Source organism: Selaginella moellendorffii, unplaced genomic scaffold (genome assembly GCF_000143415.4).
Source record: "Selaginella moellendorffii unplaced genomic scaffold, v1.0 SELMOscaffold_12, whole genome shotgun sequence".
Lineage (NCBI taxonomy): Eukaryota > Viridiplantae > Streptophyta > Lycopodiopsida > Selaginellales > Selaginellaceae > Selaginella > Selaginella moellendorffii.
The window spans coordinates 1,037,871-1,059,381 of NW_003314273.1; the positions used below are offsets into that span (position 1 = coordinate 1,037,871).

At 53.7% G+C, this 21,511-nt stretch overlaps 10 protein-coding genes across 12 annotated transcripts; 2 read left to right on the forward strand and 8 right to left on the reverse strand.

Annotated features, from left to right (window-relative positions):
* Positions 1 to 17: 17 nt before the first annotated feature.
* LOC9660308 (lysine-specific demethylase JMJ705) lies at positions 18 to 5,457 on the reverse strand. Its single transcript, XM_002969472.2, has 9 exons — positions 4,327 to 5,457; positions 4,191 to 4,269; positions 4,067 to 4,134; positions 3,858 to 4,005; positions 3,207 to 3,799; positions 2,379 to 3,155; positions 1,633 to 2,331; positions 812 to 1,567; positions 18 to 759 (listed from the first exon to the last, which is right to left on the reverse strand). Exons 1-9 carry the CDS (start codon positions 5,276 to 5,278, stop codon positions 242 to 244), a joined length of 4,590 nt encoding a protein of 1,529 aa, XP_002969518.1. The 5' UTR covers positions 5,279 to 5,457; the 3' UTR covers positions 18 to 241.
* An 82-nt stretch (positions 5,458 to 5,539) lies between these two features.
* On the forward strand, positions 5,540 to 6,861 carry LOC9660309 (rRNA-processing protein FCF1 homolog). Its single transcript, XM_002969252.2, has 9 exons — positions 5,540 to 5,669; positions 5,736 to 5,807; positions 5,877 to 5,982; positions 6,046 to 6,088; positions 6,148 to 6,220; positions 6,272 to 6,359; positions 6,435 to 6,491; positions 6,539 to 6,617; positions 6,669 to 6,861. The coding sequence occupies exons 1-9, from the start codon at positions 5,599 to 5,601 to the stop codon at positions 6,680 to 6,682; spliced, it is 603 nt and encodes a 200-aa protein (XP_002969298.2). The 5' UTR covers positions 5,540 to 5,598; the 3' UTR covers positions 6,683 to 6,861.
* A 95-nt stretch (positions 6,862 to 6,956) lies between these two features.
* Positions 6,957 to 8,594, reverse strand: LOC9659527 (serine/threonine-protein kinase HT1). Its single transcript, XM_002969473.2, has 3 exons — positions 7,781 to 8,594; positions 7,257 to 7,715; positions 6,957 to 7,196 (listed from the first exon to the last, which is right to left on the reverse strand). The coding sequence occupies exons 1-3, from the start codon at positions 8,408 to 8,410 to the stop codon at positions 7,011 to 7,013; spliced, it is 1,275 nt and encodes a 424-aa protein (XP_002969519.2). The 5' UTR covers positions 8,411 to 8,594; the 3' UTR covers positions 6,957 to 7,010.
* A 197-nt stretch (positions 8,595 to 8,791) lies between these two features.
* LOC9660310 (allantoate deiminase 2) lies at positions 8,792 to 11,235 on the reverse strand. Of its 2 annotated transcripts, XM_024674347.1 has the most exons (13): positions 11,120 to 11,235; positions 10,996 to 11,064; positions 10,841 to 10,923; positions 10,670 to 10,773; positions 10,521 to 10,605; positions 10,344 to 10,460; positions 10,181 to 10,290; positions 9,989 to 10,094; positions 9,839 to 9,925; positions 9,569 to 9,781; positions 9,367 to 9,492; positions 9,114 to 9,296; positions 8,792 to 9,053 (listed from the first exon to the last, which is right to left on the reverse strand). In XM_024674347.1, exons 2-13 carry the CDS (start codon positions 11,042 to 11,044, stop codon positions 8,907 to 8,909), a joined length of 1,410 nt encoding a protein of 469 aa, XP_024530115.1. In that variant the 5' UTR covers positions 11,045 to 11,064; positions 11,120 to 11,235; the 3' UTR covers positions 8,792 to 8,906. The 2 variants fall into 2 exon arrangements, with proteins under 2 accessions (XP_024530115.1, XP_024530116.1); XM_024674348.1 differs by lacking the exon at positions 8,792 to 9,053 and having other exon boundaries at positions 9,202 to 9,309; positions 10,996 to 11,235.
* Positions 11,236 to 11,326: 91 nt separating this feature from the next.
* On the reverse strand, positions 11,327 to 13,243 carry LOC9660311 (transmembrane protein 87B). The gene is made up of 5 exons (XM_002969475.2): positions 12,988 to 13,243; positions 12,003 to 12,918; positions 11,847 to 11,942; positions 11,657 to 11,793; positions 11,327 to 11,586 (listed from the first exon to the last, which is right to left on the reverse strand). The coding sequence occupies exons 1-5, from the start codon at positions 13,197 to 13,199 to the stop codon at positions 11,397 to 11,399; spliced, it is 1,551 nt and encodes a 516-aa protein (XP_002969521.1). The 5' UTR covers positions 13,200 to 13,243; the 3' UTR covers positions 11,327 to 11,396.
* Positions 13,225 to 14,634, reverse strand: LOC9660312 (protein ORANGE, chloroplastic). 2 transcript variants are annotated; one of them, XM_024674350.1, is made up of 7 exons: positions 14,446 to 14,634; positions 14,253 to 14,397; positions 14,085 to 14,192; positions 13,946 to 14,032; positions 13,812 to 13,888; positions 13,431 to 13,761; positions 13,225 to 13,376 (listed from the first exon to the last, which is right to left on the reverse strand). In XM_024674350.1, the coding sequence occupies exons 1-7, from the start codon at positions 14,604 to 14,606 to the stop codon at positions 13,299 to 13,301; spliced, it is 987 nt and encodes a 328-aa protein (XP_024530118.1). In that variant the 5' UTR covers positions 14,607 to 14,634; the 3' UTR covers positions 13,225 to 13,298. The 2 variants fall into 2 exon arrangements, with proteins under 2 accessions (XP_024530118.1, XP_024530119.1); XM_024674351.1 differs by having other exon boundaries at positions 14,253 to 14,392; positions 14,446 to 14,560.
* Positions 14,635 to 14,697: 63 nt separating this feature from the next.
* Positions 14,698 to 16,215, reverse strand: LOC9660313 (tubby-like F-box protein 1). The gene has a single exon (XM_024674349.1). It carries the CDS (start codon positions 16,050 to 16,052, stop codon positions 14,754 to 14,756), a length of 1,299 nt encoding a protein of 432 aa, XP_024530117.1. The 5' UTR covers positions 16,053 to 16,215; the 3' UTR covers positions 14,698 to 14,753.
* Positions 16,216 to 16,433: 218 nt separating this feature from the next.
* LOC9660314 lies at positions 16,434 to 18,078 on the reverse strand. The gene is made up of 8 exons (XM_002969478.2): positions 17,892 to 18,078; positions 17,712 to 17,840; positions 17,556 to 17,651; positions 17,277 to 17,403; positions 17,104 to 17,213; positions 16,974 to 17,054; positions 16,844 to 16,926; positions 16,434 to 16,788 (listed from the first exon to the last, which is right to left on the reverse strand). The coding sequence occupies exons 1-8, from the start codon at positions 18,060 to 18,062 to the stop codon at positions 16,566 to 16,568; spliced, it is 1,020 nt and encodes a 339-aa protein (XP_002969524.1). The 5' UTR covers positions 18,063 to 18,078; the 3' UTR covers positions 16,434 to 16,565.
* Positions 18,079 to 18,138: 60 nt separating this feature from the next.
* LOC9660315 (nuclear transcription factor Y subunit B-9) lies at positions 18,139 to 18,916 on the forward strand. The gene is made up of 2 exons (XM_002969253.2): positions 18,139 to 18,271; positions 18,350 to 18,916. The coding sequence occupies exon 2, from the start codon at positions 18,364 to 18,366 to the stop codon at positions 18,889 to 18,891; it is 528 nt and encodes a 175-aa protein (XP_002969299.1). The 5' UTR covers positions 18,139 to 18,271; positions 18,350 to 18,363; the 3' UTR covers positions 18,892 to 18,916.
* Positions 18,911 to 21,488, reverse strand: LOC9659528 (probable methyltransferase PMT26). The gene is made up of 8 exons (XM_002969479.2): positions 20,844 to 21,488; positions 20,634 to 20,783; positions 20,311 to 20,581; positions 20,152 to 20,262; positions 19,921 to 20,095; positions 19,621 to 19,857; positions 19,364 to 19,558; positions 18,911 to 19,265 (listed from the first exon to the last, which is right to left on the reverse strand). Exons 1-8 carry the CDS (start codon positions 21,462 to 21,464, stop codon positions 19,025 to 19,027), a joined length of 2,001 nt encoding a protein of 666 aa, XP_002969525.2. The 5' UTR covers positions 21,465 to 21,488; the 3' UTR covers positions 18,911 to 19,024.
* Positions 21,489 to 21,511: the final 23 nt, after the last annotated feature.

A 21,511-nucleotide genomic window follows, 5' to 3' on the forward strand; every position in this document is an offset into this window, starting at 1 on the left:
GCACAAACCCACATTTCTTTGTCCGCCACCCTGTGTGTGCCTTGCGACACTCTTTTATATATTTCCCGTCAGCTAGTATACAAGGAGGAGATCACAGCTCCCAAGAATCTCTTTCTTCCAGCGAATGAATGGGAGAGTAAAACAATGACAAATCGACGAACTCCACGATCAGAGGAAGAAACATTACCTCGCATGTGTAAAAAAGTTGGCGACTTGTTTCCTTTTGTGTGTTGTGTGTTCTTCACGCTCTGGCGTGACCCGTGTTGCGCTTGTGCCTGCTAAAGTCGGACACGAATCTAAACGTCTTGTCACACTCGGGGCACGAATACGGCCTCTCGCCGGTATGGACTCGTATGTGCTCCGTCCTCGCCCACGCCCACTTGAAGGACATTGTGCATCCCTGCCACGGGCACTTGAGCGGCCTCTCGTCCATATGAACCCGCCGGTGCTGCACCAAGTACTTGTGCGAGAAGAAGCGCTTGCCGCACCCCTTGAACGTGCACTTGTTCTTCTTGTGCTGCGCCAGCTCTTGCTCCGAGTTGAAGCTCATCGTGCACCCCTCTACGTCGCACGGGAACGGGTTGTTTGCGTCGTCCATCTCGTCCGCCGCCACCACACCCACGTTCCCACCACCACCATTTCCTGCTGCTGCTGTCGTCGTCGCCGCCGCTGCTCCTGCTGCCTTTGCTCTCTTCCCGCCACCTCCCCTTTTCTTACCACCCTGCGGCGTTTCAGATTTCTTGCTCCGGTAAGTACCACCTGCATGCTCACCATCAGTCATGCAAATCCCACAACAATATGTGCTACTTACACTCGATTCCTTCCCAGCCCGTTTCCGTGACACACGAGAGAGGGAACGAGTCCTGGTTCTGGATCAGCGCCACTTCTTCGGCTGGCGCAGCGAGCCTGTTAAGCAGATTCTCCCACGTTGCACGCTTCACCCGCGACTTGCTGGAAGACCGCTTCCTGCTTGCAGCAAAGCACGGCAGCGCCTTGGGAGGAGAGGTGTCGGAAGCACTTCCGCTCCTCAGAAAGTACTCGTCAATGTCACTAGCACTCTCGTCCACCACAACCTCATCGTCCTTGCCGTCCTCTTCAGACTCGTCGGCATACGCGTCAGTGGCAATTAGCCCCGAGACGCTGTCCGGAATGTCCTCCATGAGACTGTTAAGCTCGTCTGAGTTTTCTACGCACTCTATCCTGGCTTTCTTCGACAACACCAGCATTTGACTGTCGCCACTCCTCCTCTTCAAACGAGCAACCAGCTTTCTAGCTCGATCGGCTGGCCTCTGATCCCACTCTTGCATCTCGTCAAAACCGGTGTCCTGTTGAGATGTGCTGCATATGCCATTCGGAGATATGTCACTCGACCATTCATAGGCTTGCATGGGAGGGCCTAACGACGGAGAACACGATACTGGAACATCGTGCCACTTAACCAGCTCGGCCGAGTCAAAATCTGAGTTTCTTTGGCACCCTGTCGAGGAACTAGCCGGATTAAACGAGGTCTCACAAGTAGTAAGTAGCCACCCTTGTACGTTCGTTCCTCCGTGATTCTTCGTCGAATCTAGAGAAATAAAATGAAAAAAAAACCTTCAGAAAGCCCGCAACTATCAAAAAGAAAATGCGTACCTTGGTCATTTTGCTGGTTTTCACTAGAGTTGCATTCTAGCGAAAACACAGCCTGCTTGCAAACGCCATGCTGAGCTTGTTGTAGCCGGGCTTGTAAACCATCAAACTTTAGTCTTTTCTTTCTTCCTTCCCGGGCGACAGCATTTCGTTTTGACTTCCGCAAAATAGCTGCTGTCATTACTCTTTCCTGCTGCTCCCAACCGTCTTTCCTCAACTTCTTCAATGGTTGACTAGATAGTCCAGGAAAACTATTTCTAATCTTCATAGCCGGCTGCAAACGTTTCTGGATTCGTAAGACTTGGCTCAGTAAATGTGCAGCACTTTTTCCACCCCCTAACAGTGGATGCACCTGACTTGCTTTCCACTGCCTTCCGCACCAAATCATTTTCTTTTCCGCTTCGGGTTTCGTTGTTAAAGGTATTTCCGATTCAGCCTCAGCTTCTGTTTTTCGATCCTCCTGTTCTAATCTCACTTCCGAGCTCACTATACCAGCAGTACCTTTCCTATTTCTTCTGCTTCCAATCCCCATCTTCGCACACCAGTTCCAGCCAAGGCTGTTGTCTATCTTCAAATGGATTGCCTTGTTTACTATCTCGACTTCTGCTTCAGATGCCTCGCGCAAAGGTATCTGCTGCCAGTTGAAAATGGCGTGCATTCCTTGACCCAGCTCTTCTGCTTTTCTTTGAATGGAACCATAATCTGAAAGACAGACTTGAAACAAAAGTTAAAAAAATACAGTAACGTACTTGGATGGCAGATAACAAGAACAGTTGCTCCACCAAGGGGTTGTAGCTTCGTCACAGCCTCCACCGCATGCTCAAGGCATAAGACATAAGGTCGGGCAGAGCCCCTATAGAACTTCCATGCTCCAATTGTCTTATCCACATCTGCCTCGTTGTTTGAGCAAGAAAGGATCGGATTTGCAGCGTCGACCTCGACCGCGGAACAATCTTCGTCTAGTTCGTTGGTGGAGAAAATGTTGTTGGATTCACAGTTGAAGCTACAGACTGGAGCTTGAACAACAGGAATTTCCGTTTCTCTGTGACTATCACATTCTGTCACGTTCGTAGCAGTGGCCGACGCGTTATCCAATATATCAAGATCCTTCGTTGGCTCTTCTCCGAACCACAAGCCTTTCGAAACAAATATTGCCGACAGCGACCGGCCTGCTCCAGCTTCCACCACTGCCTGGTTTTGAAGTTCCTGGTCCGAGTCTGCGACACATGGCTCATCTCGAAGGACCAGCCACGGTGCGTCGACAGATGTTCCCACCTCATCCGTACTTATGACCGCATCAGGAGGAACATCGGGTCCACACTGCTCGATGTCTTCCTTCAGATCATCCTTGTACATCTCTGCTAATAGCTCGAGAGAAGGCCGAGTCAAACGGGTTCTAACTTTCAGGAGTTTCTGGAGCGCTTCACTATCTGGGATGTTGTCATCGGAGAGGGAGCTCAGTTCGGGTAGCATGTCGCAGTCCCCGGCATCGGGTTCTTCGTGCGCACTGTTTAGTTGGCATATTCCTGCAACACAAAAGATATGAATTTCACAAAGGACTTGAACATCGGGCTTACCTGAAAAATGAGACAGTTTTTTCTGAATTGACCCCGTGTCTACCTTCGGAATGTCGGAAACGTCCACGAGGCTGGAAGGTGGCAAAACTCCTGCCTGACTCGTACGGCACTTTTGCGGCTGCTTGCGCTGGCGATAAGAAAAAGTTGGAGTTGCCGTCGGTTGCACCAAAGCCATGCTTGCAAAGCATAAGATTCCACAGGCTGCACAAGGTAGTGCACCCCACGGAGTAGGCAAAGGAGCTATCCGAGATGCTTCGTTCGCATTTCCGTATCTATCTGGCGAGAAAGATTTACTTTCCACGGAGAAAGGCTTGTCGTTGTTTTTCTCTGCGTGGAGCGAGCCAGTGTCAGAATGACTTGTCTGTTGCGTTTCAGTTTCGCAAGCCTGAGACGCGATCATTGTTTCAGCTGCCGTTGCCTGTGGACGAGTGCCAGGTGTTTTGCATTCTCTCAAAAAGACGCATCCTTCCACTCCAAATTCCAGCAGCTTGGCAATGACCGTGTTGTTCTGCTTAACTTCGTTCACAAAAGCCGTCTTTACCGCGCTTTCAACCTTAAATGTCGATAGTTGAAGCTGCGGGCTGCTTGGACTCCTGTCAAGCCACTACGCATTTAGAGGCAAAGGGATAAGAAACGGACACCACCACGTACTTCGCAAGCGACATTGTAAATAAGTAGAGAAGTTGTTCGTGTGAGAGCATTGGGAGATGACTCATAGATGCTCGTCTTGCTGCTGCTTCGCGCGCAACCTCCAGCCACGCAGGTGTAGCAAAGTTCGCAGCCTCTCCACAGTTGAAACCTGAAAGTCAAACGTACGAGATATTCACGTCATGTACAGAAACTTTTACAAACAGACAAACCATGACTGAAGCCCAGATGGTAAGCTCTTGGAAACGTAATGACGTACTCTCCCGGATTTTGCACGAGCCTAACATTACAAAAGAAACGTTGGCATCTGGGTAGCGATCGACAATCATTGACTACCTGCAACATGGTACTCCCGCGGCAACCAAGACTTCGGGCGAGAGTACAGTCGTCTTCTCTCCCAAAAGAGTGAACGCGGCTGCCAAAAAGAAAGAAAGTGATCGTCAGCCTGAAACAATTTTATAGAGAGACAGACCTCGGGGCTTCAAGCGGCTGCCATAGCCATACAAACGAATGACTTCCTCCAGAGCACAGGCTGCATCCGATGGCACCGCATACCACGTTTTCCGAGCACCCGTGTGCAGATAGTTGAGACTGTGGAGCTCGTGGTCCTCGACGTGCCAAGCAAACCAGCTGAAGAGCATACCAAGGTACACCATTGGAGTGGTGACGCCAGGGACTTCATCCGGCATGCACTTGAGTAACGAGCCGTGGGAGCGGGCAATGTTGCGGATGTTCCACCCACTGCCGGCCAGCTCTCGGCCATCTTCTCCTTGGAAAGCTCCAGCACCCGAGTCTAGAAACGCAGAGCCTGGAATATCGTTTGCGTACTCGATGGATATAGGCTTGGAGAACTCGGCATTCCAAAAGAGTGTTTCCACTGCCAGCGGGCTCAAGTCGTCGCAGCCAGGGCCGAGAGTGGTAGAGGAGAAGGCCTTGGCCTTGTCCTCAAACTGTTCCAGTGTGTAGTATTCGCCACTCTCCCAGACCTGCTTTTGCGCTCTGTACTGCGATCCCCCGCGCGGTCTCCTCGGGTTCCATCCCAGCTGCTGCCTCCTCGTCGTGAATTTCGCCGTCGAATCCACACTCTGCGGCATGACAACCCGAGCGTCTCCTTCTCCCCCGACGGCGCTACACATGCTACGCGCCAGAGGAGTGGCGGCGTGGATGGAGCAAGATCCCGGAGCCGTGGCGGCGGCAGTGGTAGCGTCTTGGGTGGCCGCGAGAGACGCATTGAGGTTGGACAGCACCGTGTTCTCGGGGGCCCGGCTGTATGGGGGAACGATTTTGCAGATACCATAGTGACTGGCCTCCTGCTCAATCTTGAGAATGTAGGCAATGGGATCCACAAACTCCTCCTCGCTGGGGTGGAACTCGGGCGCCAGGGGCAGCGACGCCAGCCAAGGTGCTACATCTACGCCTACCATGTCTGGCTTGTCTAGGCAGCCTCTCCTACGCGCCCCCAATCGATCCAACCCTGCGCCCCATCAAACCCTGATTTCACCCGCTGTGCTTGCTGCCCCAGGGATGAGCGCCTCCAACGCCGCCGCGCCCACTGCCATGGACGCTCCAGCTCCGCCCACTCCAGCTCACCCCCAGCCCTAGCGGCCTCCTCTGCTTTCCTCTGCTCGTGACGGCCGCGACGGCCTGTGAAGGGCAGTTTGAGATATTTCTTTTCTCCAGGGCTTGAGCTGGACAGGAGTCGAACCCGTGGTCTAGGGCTTTTAGGGGTCTGCCAGTGGCAGCCATGGGGAAGGCGCCGAAGCCGCCCAAATTCGCACAGATGAAATCTATGGTCAAGCCGAAAGCGATTCGCAAGTAAGTGAGATCCTGGAACTCGCAGCTCGCCTGAGAGGATTGAGCTTACACATTTCTTCCTCACAGGTACAAGGAAGAAGTGCTCAATCCATTCAAGAAGGACAAGGACAAGGCGAAGGAGAAACTCGTCAAAAATGTGTAAGCTCTCACTTCTTTCACGACTCGAGGATTTCTACTCGTTTTTTTTCCTCTTTGCTATCGCTGCAGTCCAAATGTGTCGTCCGCTCTGTTTTTTAAATACAATACAGCGCTTGGACCACCTTACCATGTGCTTGTCGACACAAATTTTATAAACTTCTCTATCCAGAACAAGGTAGTCCCGCATTCTTCCTTTGCTCACTTCACATTTGTTCCTGTGTTTGTTGTTCCTTCGCAGCTGGACCTTGAAAAGGCGATGATGGACTGCCTATACGCAAAATGTGAGACTGGATCATGCATACTTTAGCCTGTTCTCCAAACTCATGGTTTTAACTCCAAGGTACTCCGTGCATTACCGACTGTGTCATGGCAGAACTTGAGAAGCTTGGCACTAAATACCGCGTGGCGCTCAAGTAAGTGGAACTTAACTTTGTAGTATTTTCCAGCTGAGGCTTGATTTGTAGGATTGCCAAGGATCCAAAGTTCAAAAGGATACCTTGTACGCATCCAGGAACTTATGCCGACGACTGTTTGGTTGAGCGTGTGACTCAGGTATGCGGACTCCTTTTTATCTTTTTTTTTTTGTGTCCAAGGCCCGACGGTTGCTTTTTTGGTGGTGAATGACAGCACAAATGCTACATTGTAGCGACATGCGATCGTGATCTCAAGCGGCGTATTCGGAAGGTGAGGCATTGCAATCGAAAATGCTTTACTAAACGTAAACGCTGTAGATTCCTGGCGTGCCTATAATGTTCATCACTCAGCATAAGTACTCAATAGAGAGATTGCCCGAGGCCACCATTGGAGGAGGTAACGAGAAAGCCTTTTCTATTCTATTCTCATCTCACGTACTTTGTGCAGCTCCGAGAACGTAATAATGGCCATCATCGGCTTTTCCTTGCGGATGTTTCATCGTCAGAATTTTGTATCCGGGTTCCAGTTTTTCTTTACTGCGTTGTGTTAGGTTACCATCCATGACAATGTGTAAGATGTCGCGGGAGCTGAACCGAAAGCAGATCAAGCAGTCATTGCTCAAGTGATCACTTTTTTTGTTCAAGTTGAGCTAGGTGTGTGTGATCGTGATCGGAATAATAGAACATGAGAAAGATTGATGGCCCGCAGCTAGACGCTCCAGGAGAATGTCAAACGTTTGGCTTGGTCAGAGATAAGTTTTCGTATTCGTTTTCTCATTCGACTTTTTTGTTACCATTTTTCAAGGGGATCATCGCTCCGGCTGCTCCAGTTGCGTTCCATTGACAGCTGAAATTGCTCAAGAGTTTCAACGAGCTGCTCAAAGTCAGGGCGCGCGTGCGGATCCAGAGACCAGCACCTTTGCATGAGCTGACTTAAAACAGATGGACAATCACGCGGCACCTCCGGTCTTGCGTTCTGCAAGAAAGTAAATGAGATATGGCTCTCGACAAGGAAAGCAAGACACCAGCAATGTACCTTGTTGACAACTGCAAAGGCAGCTTGAACTGGAGTCATGTCTTGGAAAGGAGTCTGGCGTGTGAGCAGCTCCCACAGCACAATGGCGAAGCTGTAGGCATCCACCTTGCGCGAGTGGGCCTTTCCGTTGACGAGCTCGGGGGCCATCCATCGGAAGGTGCCAACATCGGAGGTGACGCTGTCGCCACACTCGGACTCGAGGGCCGCGACGCCAAAGTCCGTTATCTTGACGTTGAATTCGTCGTCGAGTATCAGATTCGCGGATTTGAGATCCCGGTGGACCACCCCTTGCGAGTGCAAGTATCGGATCCCCCGCGCGATGTCCAGGGCCATGTCCACCACCATCCGGAGCGGCAGCGCCGCGCCTCCGTTGGAGCGGAGGAAGTCCTTGAGCGAGCCTCCAGCCAGGTACTCGGTCACGACGCAACACACGGGCGGCCTCTTCCATGCGCCTACGAGCTGCGTTCTAGTGTAAGAATGGAGAATGGAGAGAGAGGCATCATACAAACTCCAAGGCCTCTCACCTGGACAACGTTTGGATGGCGGAGCCTCGAGAGTAGGGAAACCTCCCGCGCGAAGAGCTTGTCCAGGGTCGTGGTACCAATGGTGGCGGACTCGCAGCCTTGTGGGTGCCGGGTGACTTTAACAGCCACGGCCTTGCCTTGGTAGATGCCATGGTAGAGGCGGCTGTGCGCGCCGGATGCAAACCTCGGACCCAGCAGCAGCTTGGACAGATCAATCATCCACTCCTCAGCGGCCTCCACGGCCTGCTCGTCGCCCCGGGGCTCCAGGTAGCGCGACCACGACACGAGGCGCCGGAGCTCTCGCTTGGGCTGATGCTCGCCGCATGGCAATGCAGCCGACGGCGATGAACACTTACCGTCGTCGCTGCCCAGCACAGGCAGTGGACCCGAGAGGGACTTGGCATAGCTCGCTTTTGGGAGACTGTGCCGACGATCTGATTGGGTGCGCACCGGAGGTGGAGTCCCTGGCGCTGGAGCTGGAGGGGCTGGAGCTGCTGCCACGGAGCTCATCTTTGACTTGCTCCTGGGGCTCTCCTCCCCGTGGCCTTCCTCCTCGTCCCTGGACAAGCTCAGCAGATCCATGCGGTGGCAAACGGAGCGAGAGAATCTGTAGCGGCTCAATTCACCCATCTGGATGGCTAATCGCTGATCGCCCCCAACCAATGCGGCTTCTTCTTGCTTCTTGCTTAAGACGCTCCAAAGAACCAGAGGCTCCTACAGCCTTTCTTTAGCTGTGACACAAACACACACACACACACTGTGCCTAGGAGGCTAGCCAAAACAACAAACAAGTATAAATATACCAGTGCCTTCTGCCCTCTTTATCTATCTTGTTAACTGCTACTTTGTTCCTCCCTGTCGTACACCCCAGGCACGGAACACGGAAGGGTACGACACCGTAACACCACAGCTGGATGGGAAATCCCTCATTTCCCGCTACTCTACTGCCACACCCCTCCAACAACACACATGGCCTCTTTGATTGCGAGCAAAGCTTTGACTCTAGTCAAATATCGGTCAACGTCAGCTTTTTTCGTGTAGAAGCGAAAGAATCAGCGCTAAACAAAGATCCAAACATGCATGTGCACCGCCCGCAAATGCTATTTACAAATCACTCGGACTAGACCTAGATTGGCGCTGGCTGCTCGTGCTCGAGATGATTGTTGAGGAAGTGAAGCAGCGACAAACTGGACGCCAAAACGTCATCGTCACTCACACTCTCCGCCGGGGAATGGCTGATCCCGCCTTTGCACCTCACAAACAGCATCCCAATCTGCCACAAATGAGGCGAATTCTCTAAGCCACCATGACAATTTCTAAAGCGTTTAGCTACCTTGGTTAGATGGGACATTGCCATTGCGTCGTGGCCAGCTCCGCTCATTAGGCTGGGCACTAGGTCGTCCGCGGCCGGTGCATCCACACCACCTCCTCCAGGAACCTCCAAAACTGTGGATTCAGCAGCTGCTTTTAAGCTAGCCATCAAATCCTTGTCACAGCCAACAGCCTTGGCCTCATGCTACGTACCACCACTAAAGAATATTAGCCGAGGACCGACATGCGACTGTTAGACGACGCAAGAACTTTACCATTTTGTCGATGGTGCAGGACAGTCCCCGCCCCCTGCAGATGCTGCGAATAGATTCTTCAACTTCCCCCACAATTTCCTCCCGAAGGGAATCGTCCGTCGCTCGGAGATCGATCGTGAACGCAACCTGCTTGGCGGGTCCAGCAAATCCATTAAATCAAGCTTTTTCTTTCTTTTCTGGCGGTGTTTCTCTTGTTCATTACCTCCCCAGGTATGACGTTGCTGGCACCGGGCCATGAAAATATCTCGCCCACCGTGCACACAAGCCGGCCTCCACCGGGAACTCGAGCCAGCGTGGGGCTGTCCCTGCACAACTTTTCCACCGAAACTATGGCTTGCGCTGCTCCCGGCATGGGATCCTTCCTCATTGCCATTGGCACCGTGCCGGCGTGGCCTTGTGCTCCATGCAGCCGCACCTGATACATGTGATCAAAATGGATGGACTAAATACACTGAAAGCGCTGTCTACGTACTTTGAGCCGGGTCTGGCCCGCGATTGCCTCCACAAGTCCGAGTGGGATCCCACGGGCCTCCAACACCGGACCTTGCTCGATGTGCACCTAAAGCAGCAGCGACGAAAGTTACTCAAGCCACTCTCTGTCACTTTGTCTCGCTTAATTTACCTCCACGTAGCCCCACACCGATTCCGGAGAATATCTGAGCTGCACAAGGCTGTCTCTGGTCCCCTTGAAGGAGCGTGTTTTGAGAGACGTCTCCAAAGTGACACCACTGCAAGCAATGAACGAATGACGCTCAAAGTCAGAACCACAAACAACATCGTATACGTAGCAAAAGAGGAAGGGAGAGCAGAGCACCTTCGATCTCGAATGGACAAGATGTCGGGTCGGAGCACCCCAGCAACGGCAGCGCTTCCCAGGAATGTGGACTGGAAACGAACGCCCTCCTCGTCACAAAACGCGATTATCTGCAAGCAAAAAGCCAGGAGGAATGATTTAGAAGTGACAAATTGCATGGTACCTCAATCGGACGCACGTAGCTCCGGAGCTTGCCATTGCTATTGAGCATCTTGACGGCGGCGATGGCCGAGACTATCCCCAAGGCTCCATCATACTTGCCGGCGTCGATGACGGTATCCTGCACGAGAATCTCATCAGAATCCCTTAGGAATCTAGTGGAATCCCCAAGTATCTGTACCAAATGAGACCCCATCAAAAGGGCTGGCGCCGACGCATTAGCACCGTCGGCCCGACCGTGAATGTTGCCGATGTCGTCCATCCATCTACACACAAACAAGGCAAAAAACAAAGGGACCATTGCAAAACATGTCCGGAAAAGTCGATTACGTGTCGAGGCCCGCATCTTGCATCCATTCTTGCACAAGCTTTCCTGCTCGTATCGCGGCGGGGCTCAGAAAGGTTCGCTCCAAAAACTCCTTGGAATCACTTGTCTGGAATTGTAGAGCGCGATTAGGATCCAAACGAGACACCGAAAAAGATGATAGGCAAGGGCGCAACCTTGCCGAGCTGGTTGAGCCTGGCAACGGCTTCGTCCCTGAGAGTTTTGATGGCATCTAGAGAGTCCTCGGATGTGGCGATTTCTGTCAGCACGACGCAAAGCAGGGGCAAAACATTAGAGGGGCGATTTGCATGCAAGCGGAGATTCCACTTACTGGCCAAGAGAAGCAAGACGAGTAGCAGACCGCATGGAGCGGCAGCCATCGCCACAAGAAAGAGCTTCCCTACAAGCGAGAGAGAAAGGAGAGAGCGAGTTAAATAAAAAGGCCCGACGCCTACCACTTGGGGGCGATCAACGCCGTTGGGGGCCCAACGGGGAAGATCCGTGCTCCGGCGAGCTGGGAGAGTAGTCACTCACTGCTGTCAGCCTTTCTTCGTTTTTGTCAATATTTTGTGGCCGCAGGAAAGATGCTTATGTCAGAGTGCGTGTGTCTCGTAGCATCCTCCGCTAGGTGGTGCGTTTCATTCGGCTTTCCTTTTCGTCTCTAAGCCAAGGTTTTAACATAACAAATTAAACGCGTTCGTTACAAAAAAGTTTCTTCAGTATGAACATTCTTCATTCTCGCTTATCTTGCTGCTCACTGTCTTCGTCCAGCCGAAACACGTCGCTACTCACTATCTTCTTCTCCTTTCTTTCGGGTTTGATGTTAGCACCCACAGCCTCCGGCGGGATTGTCATCTTCGACGCTGTGAGAGGAATGGACTCTTCATCGCCGTCGTCGCTAATCTCTTCCGAGTAGGCATACCTGCATCAGTAGCAAACATAGTCAAGCGCCGCTTGGCATCGATAGATAGATAGATAGATAGCTCACTCACCTCGTAGAGTTATGTGAAGGAGCCCAAAGCGCACAGATGACGCACAGGATGCAAAACGTGAGCACGTTCCAGAAAGCTGAGATTATCCACGCGCTCGACCAGTGCTTCCCATCCGAATCCGAGGCCTTGAAATACAGCTGCGCACGCAAAGAAGCGGTCATCACTCCCGTGATTACAAAGAGACACTCACCTCGAATCCTATCCAAGCTACAGCCACAAGCACCGCAATGGCCAGAGAGTTTGTAAACTTTCGGTACAGGTCCAGCTTCGCCGATTGTTTCTTCACCTGGAGCGCATCAATAAACACATGTGAGATGGAAAGAAAGAATCAAACGTTGGTTTTAACCTGCAGCTTCTCCAGCGTCCTTGACAGCGATGTGAAGATCCACAGGATGAAGAAGGCATCCAGGACAGCCACCGGCAAGACGAGCAGCAGCTTCACCCGGTAGGAGATCTCGTCGATCCGTCCAACGTGCTCAACCACATCCAAGCACTCTGACGCCACGAAGAAAGTTCCACCCAGGAACAGCACCTTGGACGTGAGACCCCCCAGCGTAGGCTGCACCACACCATAGCCCATGGAGACGATGAGCACCAGGATGCGGGACAGCGTCTTCTTGACAGCGCCAATGGTGACTGCCCACAGCGTTATGCCCACCGGCCGCTTCCCGGTGGCGTTAAAGTTGACGTAGTCGAAGTACCAGGTTGCCATCTCGGCCATGCCCAGGCCGATGACGAGCGTGATGCAGTTTTGGAGCTGGAGAATGTCTCGCCAGAACCGCGTGTACTGGACGAGCCACACCAATCCCAGCGCCAGGTACGCCACCGACATCAAGGCGTAGAATGGAACCAGCGGCGTCATCCTCCCGGGCAAGTAACCCGACGGATTCTTCCACACCGTCTTGCCGGTCACCTCGGCGGCCTCGAGCGCGGGATCGCAGTGCACGAAGTAGAGCAGATACATGCCCGTCTTGGTGATGACAATCTCCTCGACCGGCATCCGAGCCTGGGTGCTGGACTCGTCGAATTCCACCCGGACAACGCGCGGAGAGCTCGGGTTGTCGGTGGAGTTCCGGTAGATGATCTCACCTTCCTTGCAGCCAACTTCCCTGGCAAGGTCCGCGCTGCAGCACAGATCCAGGCGACCGACGTAGGCCGATCCGCCCAGATCGTCCCTGTCCGCCACATCGAACGCGAGAGCCTGGATGAAGTGCCCACTCCCGCCGGCTGCCTTGCGCCGGAACACAAGCGATTGATCAAACCTGTGCAAGCAAGCAAGCACGCAAGCACGCTCACTCAGAATTTCCACGGAGAGAATTCCACTTCTCTACCTGATGTACGATCGGCCATTGGCGAGCCCGGATTTGGCAGATCGCGGCGCCGATGCGTAGAGCCCCTCGCTGCCGCCGAAGTAGACAAAAGCATTACCCTGCGCTTCAAACCGGCCGTGGGAGTAGTCGTGGACCGACGCATCCACGAGGAGGAGGAAGAATGCCGCGCCACACAGCGCGGCGGCAGCCAGCAGCCGCAGCTGCTTCTCCATGGATCACCAAGCCCTAGCCAAGCCCTTGGCACAAATTTTCATACTTAGTAGGTCGGCCCACTTAAGATTATATAGCCAAAATGCATATCCAGCGACATCTCAGTCGAATGGGTCGATCCGGGGGTCGTGCTCGCTGGCCAGAGCCATTCCCGTGCACAGGCAAGTCGGGCACATCACCTGTATCCCCGCTTAAGTCACGAAAACACACAACAAAAGAAAAAGGTCCATCACCTTGGCTGCTCCCGAGCAATTGGGACACCTCTGCGTGGTCGTCCGGCGGATTTTCGATTTTCCTCTCGCTGCTGCTGCTGCTGCTGCTGCTGCTGCTCCTCCTCCTCCTCCTCCTCCTGCTGCTGCTGGCACTTCTGGCGAAGCTGTGTCGGGCAGGATCAAGACGGTTCCAGTTCCAGAGCAGCGCGCACAGGCGAGGTAGCCGGTCCCTACGCAGTACTTGCACCGCTTGTAGTCCTGCTGCTTCACGTTGTTGATCTCCACCACCATTAGAGCCGAGATCACGCCCACCGCGCCACCCGAGAAGGAAGCCACAATTGGATCCACCTGGCTGGATTTGCAAAAACACCACCTTTTGAGTTTACTGCCGCAGCTAAGTACCTGAGCTGGAGCGGAAGATGCAGCATCTGGATAAAATCCTTGTACGAAGAACCGCCCAGTCCCAGCTTGAGTTCCAACTGGAGATCAAGAGCTCAGGGTGAAAAAGCCACGTAATAGAAGAAGAGAGAACTCACGGAAGGGGCGAGAAGGCCTCCAAAAAGCATGATGCTTGCGATGAGGCCGAAGCAAATTGCGTAGTAGAGCTTCAAGGTCTCCGTTTTCTGGAAGAAAAGAGACACGAGTTTGGATTTGATTCCATGCGACGAAACTTACGAGTGGAGGAAAGAAGGGAATGGACGATGGATACTCGGGCGTATCCCTGTCATCTTCCACTCCTTGCTCTGCGTTCTTGATTCGCAGCTGGATCCGCAGCCTTCTCACCTGCGGAAACACACGGGTTTGCTCAACATCGTACCCATTAGAATCGAATCCCACACTCGCCTCCTCCATGAGCAGAAAGATTTTGTTGCGGCGGCTCATGATGTTGTCACGAATTTCCTGCAGCTCCATGGCTGCAAAATCCTGCACTGTGTTTGGCCCTTCGATGATGCAGAAACCCGCCACGCCGGCATTCTCCGCATCTGCTCTAGAGAAGAAAGGAGGAGCTCACAAATTCGTCCATACGCTGGCTTACCTGGAACTGGGGGGAGGAGGAGGATCCCCAGCAGCAGCAGCAGCTATGACACCCTTCGGGCCTCTCAAGGCAAGCCTGGAACAACAGTAGGCATGGCGGCGGAGGTGGTGGCCACGCGCGGTGAAGAACAAGGACGGATTCAATTTCGTGAGGCTAGCCATTCCTCGCTAGCTACGAACACGGATGAAAGGTCATACCTTGGGTTTATTCCCTTCCTAGTTCACTGTTTTAACTCGCTCGCTCACCTCCCTCTCCTCAAACTCAAAACGCTTTACTTATTTGCTTTGTTTGTGCCTCGAGAACTCTCGTCACGGCTCAAGCCCCGCACTAGTGGCAAAGCTGCTCAGGCAGATTGCAAACGCCTGGAACGCCGACAGCGGGTAGCAAAAATCCATGGTATAGACGTTCTTGTCGATCTTGCCCAGCTGCAAGATTATCGTGTTGTTGTTGTTGTTGTTGTTGTTGCTGTTGCTGCTGCTGTCGGCGCTAATCAGCTGAAAGTTGTGCATGGATGGCATCGTTGCTCGGCCCTTGAAGTCGAGCGACCAGCACTGCTGCTGGGCATCCCATGCAGGAACTTTGCTCCGGAGCTCCAGGTGATGGCAGCCCTCCGACTCCACCTCACTCTCGTCTCCCTCGGCTTGCATCATCACCGGCATCAAAGCAGCAGCAGCCGGAGGGAGAGCCACCGCCGCCGCAGCCGATCGGCTTGTGGCAGCAATCTCCAGCATCGACGACCGTCTACTCCTCCGCCTGATCCTGTTGCTGCTGCTGCTACCGCAGCTCTTGAAGCTAGCATATGGGGAAGCACAGCTCCACGTGAGCAGCCACGACCTGACCGACGCAGGCATCAGCCTGCGCTCGTTCCTCAGCCTCCGCCTCTCGAGAACAAAACTGAGGCCGCCGCCAGCTTTGCATGGCTGCGGGAGAGCGCACTGGATGCGTCTCTGCCGGATCCCGTTCACTATATGCTCTACAAATCTCAAGCTTACCACCGGAATGCTGCTGGTCTTGCCGTCGTCGTCATCCGCGTCGTCTTGCTTCTCCCACAGCACAAACTCGGACGCCCAAAAGTTGGACTTGAGCTTGCCAAGAGTGTCCGGGCCCTGCTTGTCCATGAGATCTTGCGGGTCCTTCCCGACGATGTACGAGAATCCAGTCGGGAGCCATCTCCGGCGGGCAGCCAAGAGGAAGTGCTTGTGGTCGCCATGAGCACCCGCATCCGACGCGTCCACACCACTGCTCATGAGGGTCTGGTACAGAAGAAAGTGGTTCCCCTTGCGCGTGAGCAAGCACTGGATCGGAGGATGATGACCCCGAGGCCCCGGCTGCATCAGTCTCCACGGGAACTCGATCACTGGGCATGAAGGCGGGGCGGAAGCGGCCCAATCCCCAACCTTGCTACCCTGCCGCTGGACGAAGCCAAGGATCTGGCTCCTCCACGATCGGCAAACCCCGGCCATTGCAACCACGCGCCTCGCTTGGCCTTTGCTCTGCTGCACCCTCTCCACCACGTTGGTCAGAAGCTCGGGAGCCAAATCCCCCCATGTCTCCAGGTCCTCGTCCTCCTGATCCAGGTCCTCGATCATCGTCGTCGTCGCCTCCATTCCTGCGCACCCTCTTGGATGGACCCAACCGGAGGAGAGCCCCGTCACTCTCCGCCGTTTAGGTGCCAACCAATGAATCCATCCCTACATTTGAGCCGCACCACCGGATCCCCTGACGGCCCCCTCCCACCAGATGAAGGGATGGCGAGCGCCGCAGTCCACCAGAAAACAAATGACTGCCCATCCTATATGAGGCCGAGCCCGTCTGTATGACATGAGCATGAGTTAAAAAAGTTGCAAAAAAGAATATATTTCCCCCCTGCCGGATCGCCTGGCCTTGAAGCTAGCAGACCTTTCACCGGCTATTGCCGTAATGTGAAACGTGGCCAGACACACCCCGGAAAAAGCCAGCCGACCATAGCAAGAGCATGACACCACCACTGCAACTGAGGAGGAGATGATCACCCCCTTGTTTTTTATATTTGGTAGTGGAGCCCCGTCTCTGTCACTCGAATGGAAATCCTAACGAACACTGACGAGAGAGCAAGTCGAGAGCTCCTCGCTCCTCCTCCATCACAGCTGCTGCAACTGGGCTGGCAGCCGACAAAGTGGCTTGCCCCCACGCTTCCGTCGGCAGGCAAGTGAATCGAAGAGACAAGTGATCGACTTATCAATCACTCGAGCCGATTCCTCGAGTTGAGCCCCCACCAGCGCCATCTCTCTGCGGGAGCTTAGCTCGCGCAGCAGTTGACTCGCGGCGGCTGCTGTGCAAGTTTTCTCAGTGGACGGCTGGGGCCTGCCAGTGCTTGCGCTTTAGCTGTGGAAACAAATCGACACTGCGGAGCTTTTACCTCAGTGCATGCATTGCCGAGGGCAGAAGTGGCTCTAAAGTCACGCAAGGGACCGCATCGTTCCATGCTCGATTGGCGCGAATCTGGGAAGGGACAGGTGCTCAAAGCAAAAGAGAAAAGATATGCTTACGTTGATGCGACTGAGCATAGCCTTGGAGTTGGTCCAAGTTCCATCCATCAAAATGAAGTGAAGTGCACACGCAGCCTCCTCCTATAAAGCATTTCGAGTTATGCCCCCTCGACGTATCCTTCAGCTTTACCTCCGACCGCTTTGATGCCTCCTCCACAAACACGTCTGCAATTGGAATCTCGTCGACCCGGTATCCAGTTTCATCCCGTCCCGGATAGACACACCACACATTCTCGTGGCCTGTACACACAAGGCAAAGCTCAATAAGTGAGTGATACTTGTCTGGTCCATCTATCCACAAACCAGCCTGCTGAAGAGCGCTCCACATGGCATTCTCTTGCTGCTCCACGCCAAATATGCACAGCCTCACCGCCTCAAACCCAAAGGTTTGCCAGAGCAGCTTCCCGGTATTGTTCTTCCTCAGGAAATCCTGCACAGGAGAAGCACGAGTCACTTGAATCACGCCAAGTCAGCAGGCAGGCTCATACCAAATAGCACAGCATGCCCCACACTCAAAGCTGAATCCTTTAACGAAGAGCGCGGAGAGAGTAAAAAGAAACGACACGAAAGGAGCGACACTACCTTGGGATGCATGTAGAGCCAAAGCTTGATACCGCGCCACAGCGATGCCTTGAGGATCTTGTTGCAGATGCAATCTTCCAGACGAGGCAGCCAGCACTAGAAATAGACAAAGCACCAAGAAAAAAAAAAATTACGGGCGAGAGAAAGATCGCATACCCCGTCACACAGGTAGCCATCGGCGCTCAGCAGCCGGCACGCAATCTGCCGGGAAGAGAAAAACTGCAGCTTCTGCTCCGAATCCGCAATGCTTCTATAAACAGCACGATGCCTTTTGTCCTCTTCGAGCTGCAAAATTCCAGTATTACTCGTCCACTCCACTCAAACCACTCAAACCACCTCGACTTTGAGAGGAGGGCCGAGAGACTCAATCTTGGTAGCCGTCTCCTCGACGAGCTTGACGAGCATGGCAGGCGGCGGCTCGCAATCCCCGGTGAGAGACTGCCATCTCCTGAGCAATGCCTCCTTGTGGCTGTGCATACCTCGAGCTGCGGCGACGCTCCTCCGCATAGCACATACAACCAGCTCTGTGTAACCCTAAAAATGCGAGCGTATCATACTTAGTAAAAGCTGTATCATGCAGTTTGGAAGTGTGAGTGTTGCTTAATTTGACATGGCATCTTAACAAAGCAACATATAAACATGCAAAGGGGTGGCAGCAAGCGTCAGATTTGGGACGGATTTCGGGCGGGTATGCGGCACTTCGTGTGTCGCTGAAGGTAAGCGGCATCACCCAGTTGGAGATAGATTCTCGAGTTGGATTGAGAGAGATCATAGGGCCTTTTCTCCGTTTGTAGGAGGGGCGGCGACGATGACGGACGCGGGGAGTCCCGCGAGCACAGACAGCCGCAACTCGGACGATGCCAACTGCAGCAGCATCCGGGAGCAGGACCGCTTCATGCCCATCGCCAACGTCATCCGGATCATGCGCAAGGTGCTGCCGGCGCACGCCAAGATCTCCGACGACGCCAAGGAGACGATCCAAGAGTGCGTGTCCGAGTTCATCAGCTTCATCACCAGCGAGGCCAACGACAAATGCCAGCGCGAGCAGCGCAAGACCATCACCGCCGAGGACCTCCTCTGGGCCATGAGCAAGCTCGGATTCGACGATTACGCCGACCCGCTCTCGCTCTTCCTCCACAAGTACCGGGAGATTGAAGGCGACCACAGGGGCTCCATACGAGGCGAGCCATCCTTGCTCGTCTCCACCAAGAAACCATCGTCGTCTTCATCCTCGCCCGCTCCCTCGGATCATCTCTACGCCGCCGGCCTCGGCTACTACAAAGACTCTTCCGCGGCACCACTATCTTTCGTCCCGGATCCTTACGGCTACAAGTAGGAGTAGAAGAGAGCCCAAGTTTTCCAGAGAGCCAAGTTTTCCATCGGCCAAAAAACGCTTTAGGACTCCACCCGATCAAGTATTGTATGATGGTGATGACGACGATTTTATGATACATACAACCCCTCAAACCTCAAATGCTCGCCTCCGGTCGCCACATCTTCTTCTGAGCGGCCACAAACTGTTGCTGCTCCTCCTGGTCCTCCACCTCCTGTGACGACTTTCGTGAGGAGGAGAGCACCTTCACCTCCCAGTGCAACGACTTGACGATCGGTTCTAGTTCCTTCAAAACTTCTGGCTTGTCTCTGATTAGAGCCCAGCCTTCCGGCCTCAAAATTCTATCCATCTCCAACAAAACATGACTGGCGTTACAGCTGCAAGAAGAAGCCACACTGCTGTTAGAAGGAAGAAAGCCAAAAGAGGAAGAAAACGAAAGAACGAGGAACTTGCAAGAAGAAACGAAACGGATTACCTTGTTCCCAGCTGCGAGAACAAACCGTCCGCGTGGAGGAGGTCGTAGGTTCTCGGATACGTGCTGAAGGACTCACACCAATCGTGGTAAATCCCGAAAAGACCTCGATCAAAAACAATCGGTAGCGTATCCTCGCCATTTGCAGGAACCACGTTCATCACCCACACTGGCAGAGTAGCCAAGGCAGCTGCAAACCTGCAGGAGAGAAACTTAAAAACGCTTACAAAGGAAGAGAGAAAGGTGGAAGGAGACTATACCCGCCATAACCCGCTCTCATATCCATTACGTTCCTTATCCCATCCCAGTCGATTCCAACGTTCTTCTCGTACGAGTTGCGAACAACACCCTTCCAATGCTCGGTCTCGGAAGCAAACTCCTCTGCAGACGGACCGTGGAGAGATTTTGGAGTGGCTTCCAGCCGCCCTGGCCACGCGTCAGGCCAGTCTACACGAGCTTTTCCAATTTCATGCATGCACCCTCCAAGAGGATTATACCTGTCATGGTGCAGTTCGGATAAGGTTACTACCAGGAGTAGCAGGAAATAGAAAAGAGCATACCATGCAGCATCAGGGGAGTCCTCCTTCTCACAGATTGGAGGCTCACTGGCAGATCGTTGACGGTAGCATGTATCATCCCACGGCTTTTGAAATACTGCTACCCCGATACCAGTCAAAGGATCTTTGGTTCTAGCCAGCCTCTTCCAGCACATTTTCGATGCCGCCCTAGTCGTCTCTGTAATACTCGCAGCCACGGGTTAGAAGAAGCGAGAGTCGCACAGAAACAAGCACCTTTCCATATCTGAACGTCCTCAGGCTCGTGTTGATAGACAGGGGTGGCGGACCAGATGAAATACCCTCCGGGGCGAAGAACCCTGTTGAGCTCCAACAACAGCTTGGCGCCTGAAATGCCGAGTTGGATTTCATGCCCGAGAGTCAAGACGTGCTCACCTTCAACATGCCATGGTACTCTGCAGCGAGCACAGTGTACTGCATCGTAAACATTGCTAGGAAAAGGAAGCCGCGTTGTTCCCATCACCGCTGAGATTGCGGGGATTCCACGCTCCAGCGCAAACTGGACCTGCGCTTCGTGCTCGTCCTTGGGAGCGAAAGACATGGTAAGCACGTCCTTGTCAAACAGGTAACCCCCAAAGCTAGCCACACCGCAACCAACATCCAGAACAACACGAGTGTGCGTTCCCCAGGCAATGGCTGGCAGAGTCTGCAGACAATCATCTTCAGCTGGCACCGTCAGCAAGATATATCGAGCGTACCTTCTCCACAAACTCGATATATCGCGTCGCGCCCTTCTTGAACTGTGTCCCTCCGCCGGGGAAGACAAGCACGTCATCCTTGCGCATCACCCACTGCTGGTCAGCTTTGTACGAGACTAGACCCGTGTGTGGAACATTGTAATACCAGATCTGCAACCAAACAACTCTATAAGATTGTAGAGGTAGCGTAAGAAACAAAGAGCTGGTTACCTCGCTTCTGCTCCTGGGCCAAGGAATGCGAGGCCGGTAGCCGTCCGGAAGCGGCACTAGACACAAGCGGCTCCCCTCGTCAAGGGGGCAGTGCCTCTCCCTGTGCTCGTAGTGCTTGGTGCTCTTGAGGCTCTTGATGGCCCTGACGTTGTCCAGGCATGGGATGTAGTCGGATCCAGCAGCGGACGAGCACAGCTTCCAGTCGTAGTGTGGGACTTCCAAGGAGCCACTGTCTAGCCTCTGGTTTTCTTCCTTCTCCTCCTGTGATTCCTCGGCTTGAGTGGCCAAGTTGCCGTCGATCTCCTTGTTCTCCACTGTGAGCTCGGCATCCCCGTCGGAGTGAGCTGCCTCCTCAGCTTCCCTGTCCGACCCCCTGGATTCCGGATCTGACGCTTCCGAGTCGCCATCAATCCTGGAATCCTCAAAGACTTGTGTGTCAATTTTCGCCCCCGAAACGGCCACCTTGTTGAGGAGAGGTGGTCCAGATCTAAGCGTGGCTACGCGCTGGGGCGTGGCGGGAGCAAGCAGCATCCAGGCGGCCACGAGCGCGAAGCTGACGCCAATGCAGATCGCCGCTGGGACGACGGCGGAGCGCTTGTCGGCGCGCTGCTGCTTGGCCATGTCGCGCGCATATCAATCTGTGTAGCCCAGCGTACCTCTTTCTCAGC

Coding starts and splice junctions, on each gene's coding strand:
- LOC9660314 (XM_002969478.2), bottom strand. CDS start 18,062: ATGCGGAGGAGCGTCGCCGCAGCTCGAGGTATGCACAGCCACAAGGAG. Junction 17,055..17,103: donor AGGCATCAAAGCGGTCGGAG/GTAAAGCTGAAG, acceptor AATGCTTTATAG/GAGGAGGCTGCGTGTGCACT. Junction 16,927..16,973: donor CTATGCTCAGTCGCATCAAC/GTAAGCATATCT, acceptor GTCCCTTCCCAG/ATTCGCGCCAATCGAGCATG.
- LOC9660311 (XM_002969475.2), bottom strand. CDS start 13,199: ATGGAGAAGCAGCTGCGGCTGCTGGCTGCCGCCGCGCTGTGTGGCGCG. Junction 12,919..12,987: donor AATGGCCGATCGTACATCAG/GTAGAGAAGTGG, acceptor TTGCTTGCACAG/GTTTGATCAATCGCTTGTGT. Junction 11,943..12,002: donor GGACGCTGGAGAAGCTGCAG/GTTAAAACCAAC, acceptor GATGCGCTCCAG/GTGAAGAAACAATCGGCGAA.
- LOC9659528 (XM_002969479.2), bottom strand. CDS start 21,464: ATGGCCAAGCAGCAGCGCGCCGACAAGCGCTCCGCCGTCGTCCCAGCG. Junction 20,263..20,310: donor AGTACCATGGCATGTTGAAG/GTGAGCACGTCT, acceptor TCGGCATTTCAG/GCGCCAAGCTGTTGTTGGAG. Junction 19,559..19,620: donor ATGAGAGCGGGTTATGGCGG/GTATAGTCTCCT, acceptor TCTCTCCTGCAG/GTTTGCAGCTGCCTTGGCTA.
- LOC9660313 (XM_024674349.1), bottom strand. CDS start 16,052: ATGGAGGCGACGACGACGATGATCGAGGACCTGGATCAGGAGGACGAG.
- LOC9660312 (XM_024674350.1), bottom strand. CDS start 14,606: ATGGCTAGCCTCACGAAATTGAATCCGTCCTTGTTCTTCACCGCGCGT. Junction 13,762..13,811: donor CATCTTCCGCTCCAGCTCAG/GTACTTAGCTGC, acceptor TTGCAAATCCAG/CCAGGTGGATCCAATTGTGG. Junction 13,377..13,430: donor ATTGCTCGGGAGCAGCCAAG/GTGATGGACCTT, acceptor GCGGGGATACAG/GTGATGTGCCCGACTTGCCT.
- LOC9660308 (XM_002969472.2), bottom strand. CDS start 5,278: ATGGTAGGCGTAGATGTAGCACCTTGGCTGGCGTCGCTGCCCCTGGCG. Junction 3,800..3,857: donor TTTACAATGTCGCTTGCGAA/GTACGTGGTGGT, acceptor GTGGCTTGACAG/GAGTCCAAGCAGCCCGCAGC. Junction 2,332..2,378: donor TCTTGTTATCTGCCATCCAA/GTACGTTACTGT, acceptor TCTGTCTTTCAG/ATTATGGTTCCATTCAAAGA.
- LOC9660309 (XM_002969252.2), top strand. CDS start 5,599: ATGGGGAAGGCGCCGAAGCCGCCCAAATTCGCACAGATGAAATCTATG. Junction 5,808..5,876: donor GAGAAACTCGTCAAAAATGT/GTAAGCTCTCAC, acceptor CTATCGCTGCAG/TCCAAATGTGTCGTCCGCTC. Junction 6,089..6,147: donor GGACTGCCTATACGCAAAAT/GTGAGACTGGAT, acceptor TTTAACTCCAAG/GTACTCCGTGCATTACCGAC.
- LOC9660310 (XM_024674347.1), bottom strand. CDS start 11,044: ATGGCTGCCGCTCCATGCGGTCTGCTACTCGTCTTGCTTCTCTTGGCC. Junction 10,924..10,995: donor CGTCTTGCTTCTCTTGGCCA/GTAAGTGGAATC, acceptor TCGTGCTGACAG/AAATCGCCACATCCGAGGAC. Junction 9,297..9,366: donor CCTGCACCATCGACAAAATG/GTAAAGTTCTTG, acceptor GGTGGTACGTAG/CATGAGGCCAAGGCTGTTGG.
- LOC9660315 (XM_002969253.2), top strand. CDS start 18,364: ATGACGGACGCGGGGAGTCCCGCGAGCACAGACAGCCGCAACTCGGAC.
- LOC9659527 (XM_002969473.2), bottom strand. CDS start 8,410: ATGGGTGAATTGAGCCGCTACAGATTCTCTCGCTCCGTTTGCCACCGC. Junction 7,716..7,780: donor GCCATCCAAACGTTGTCCAG/GTGAGAGGCCTT, acceptor ACTAGAACGCAG/CTCGTAGGCGCATGGAAGAG. Junction 7,197..7,256: donor CCTTTGCAGTTGTCAACAAG/GTACATTGCTGG, acceptor ACTTTCTTGCAG/AACGCAAGACCGGAGGTGCC.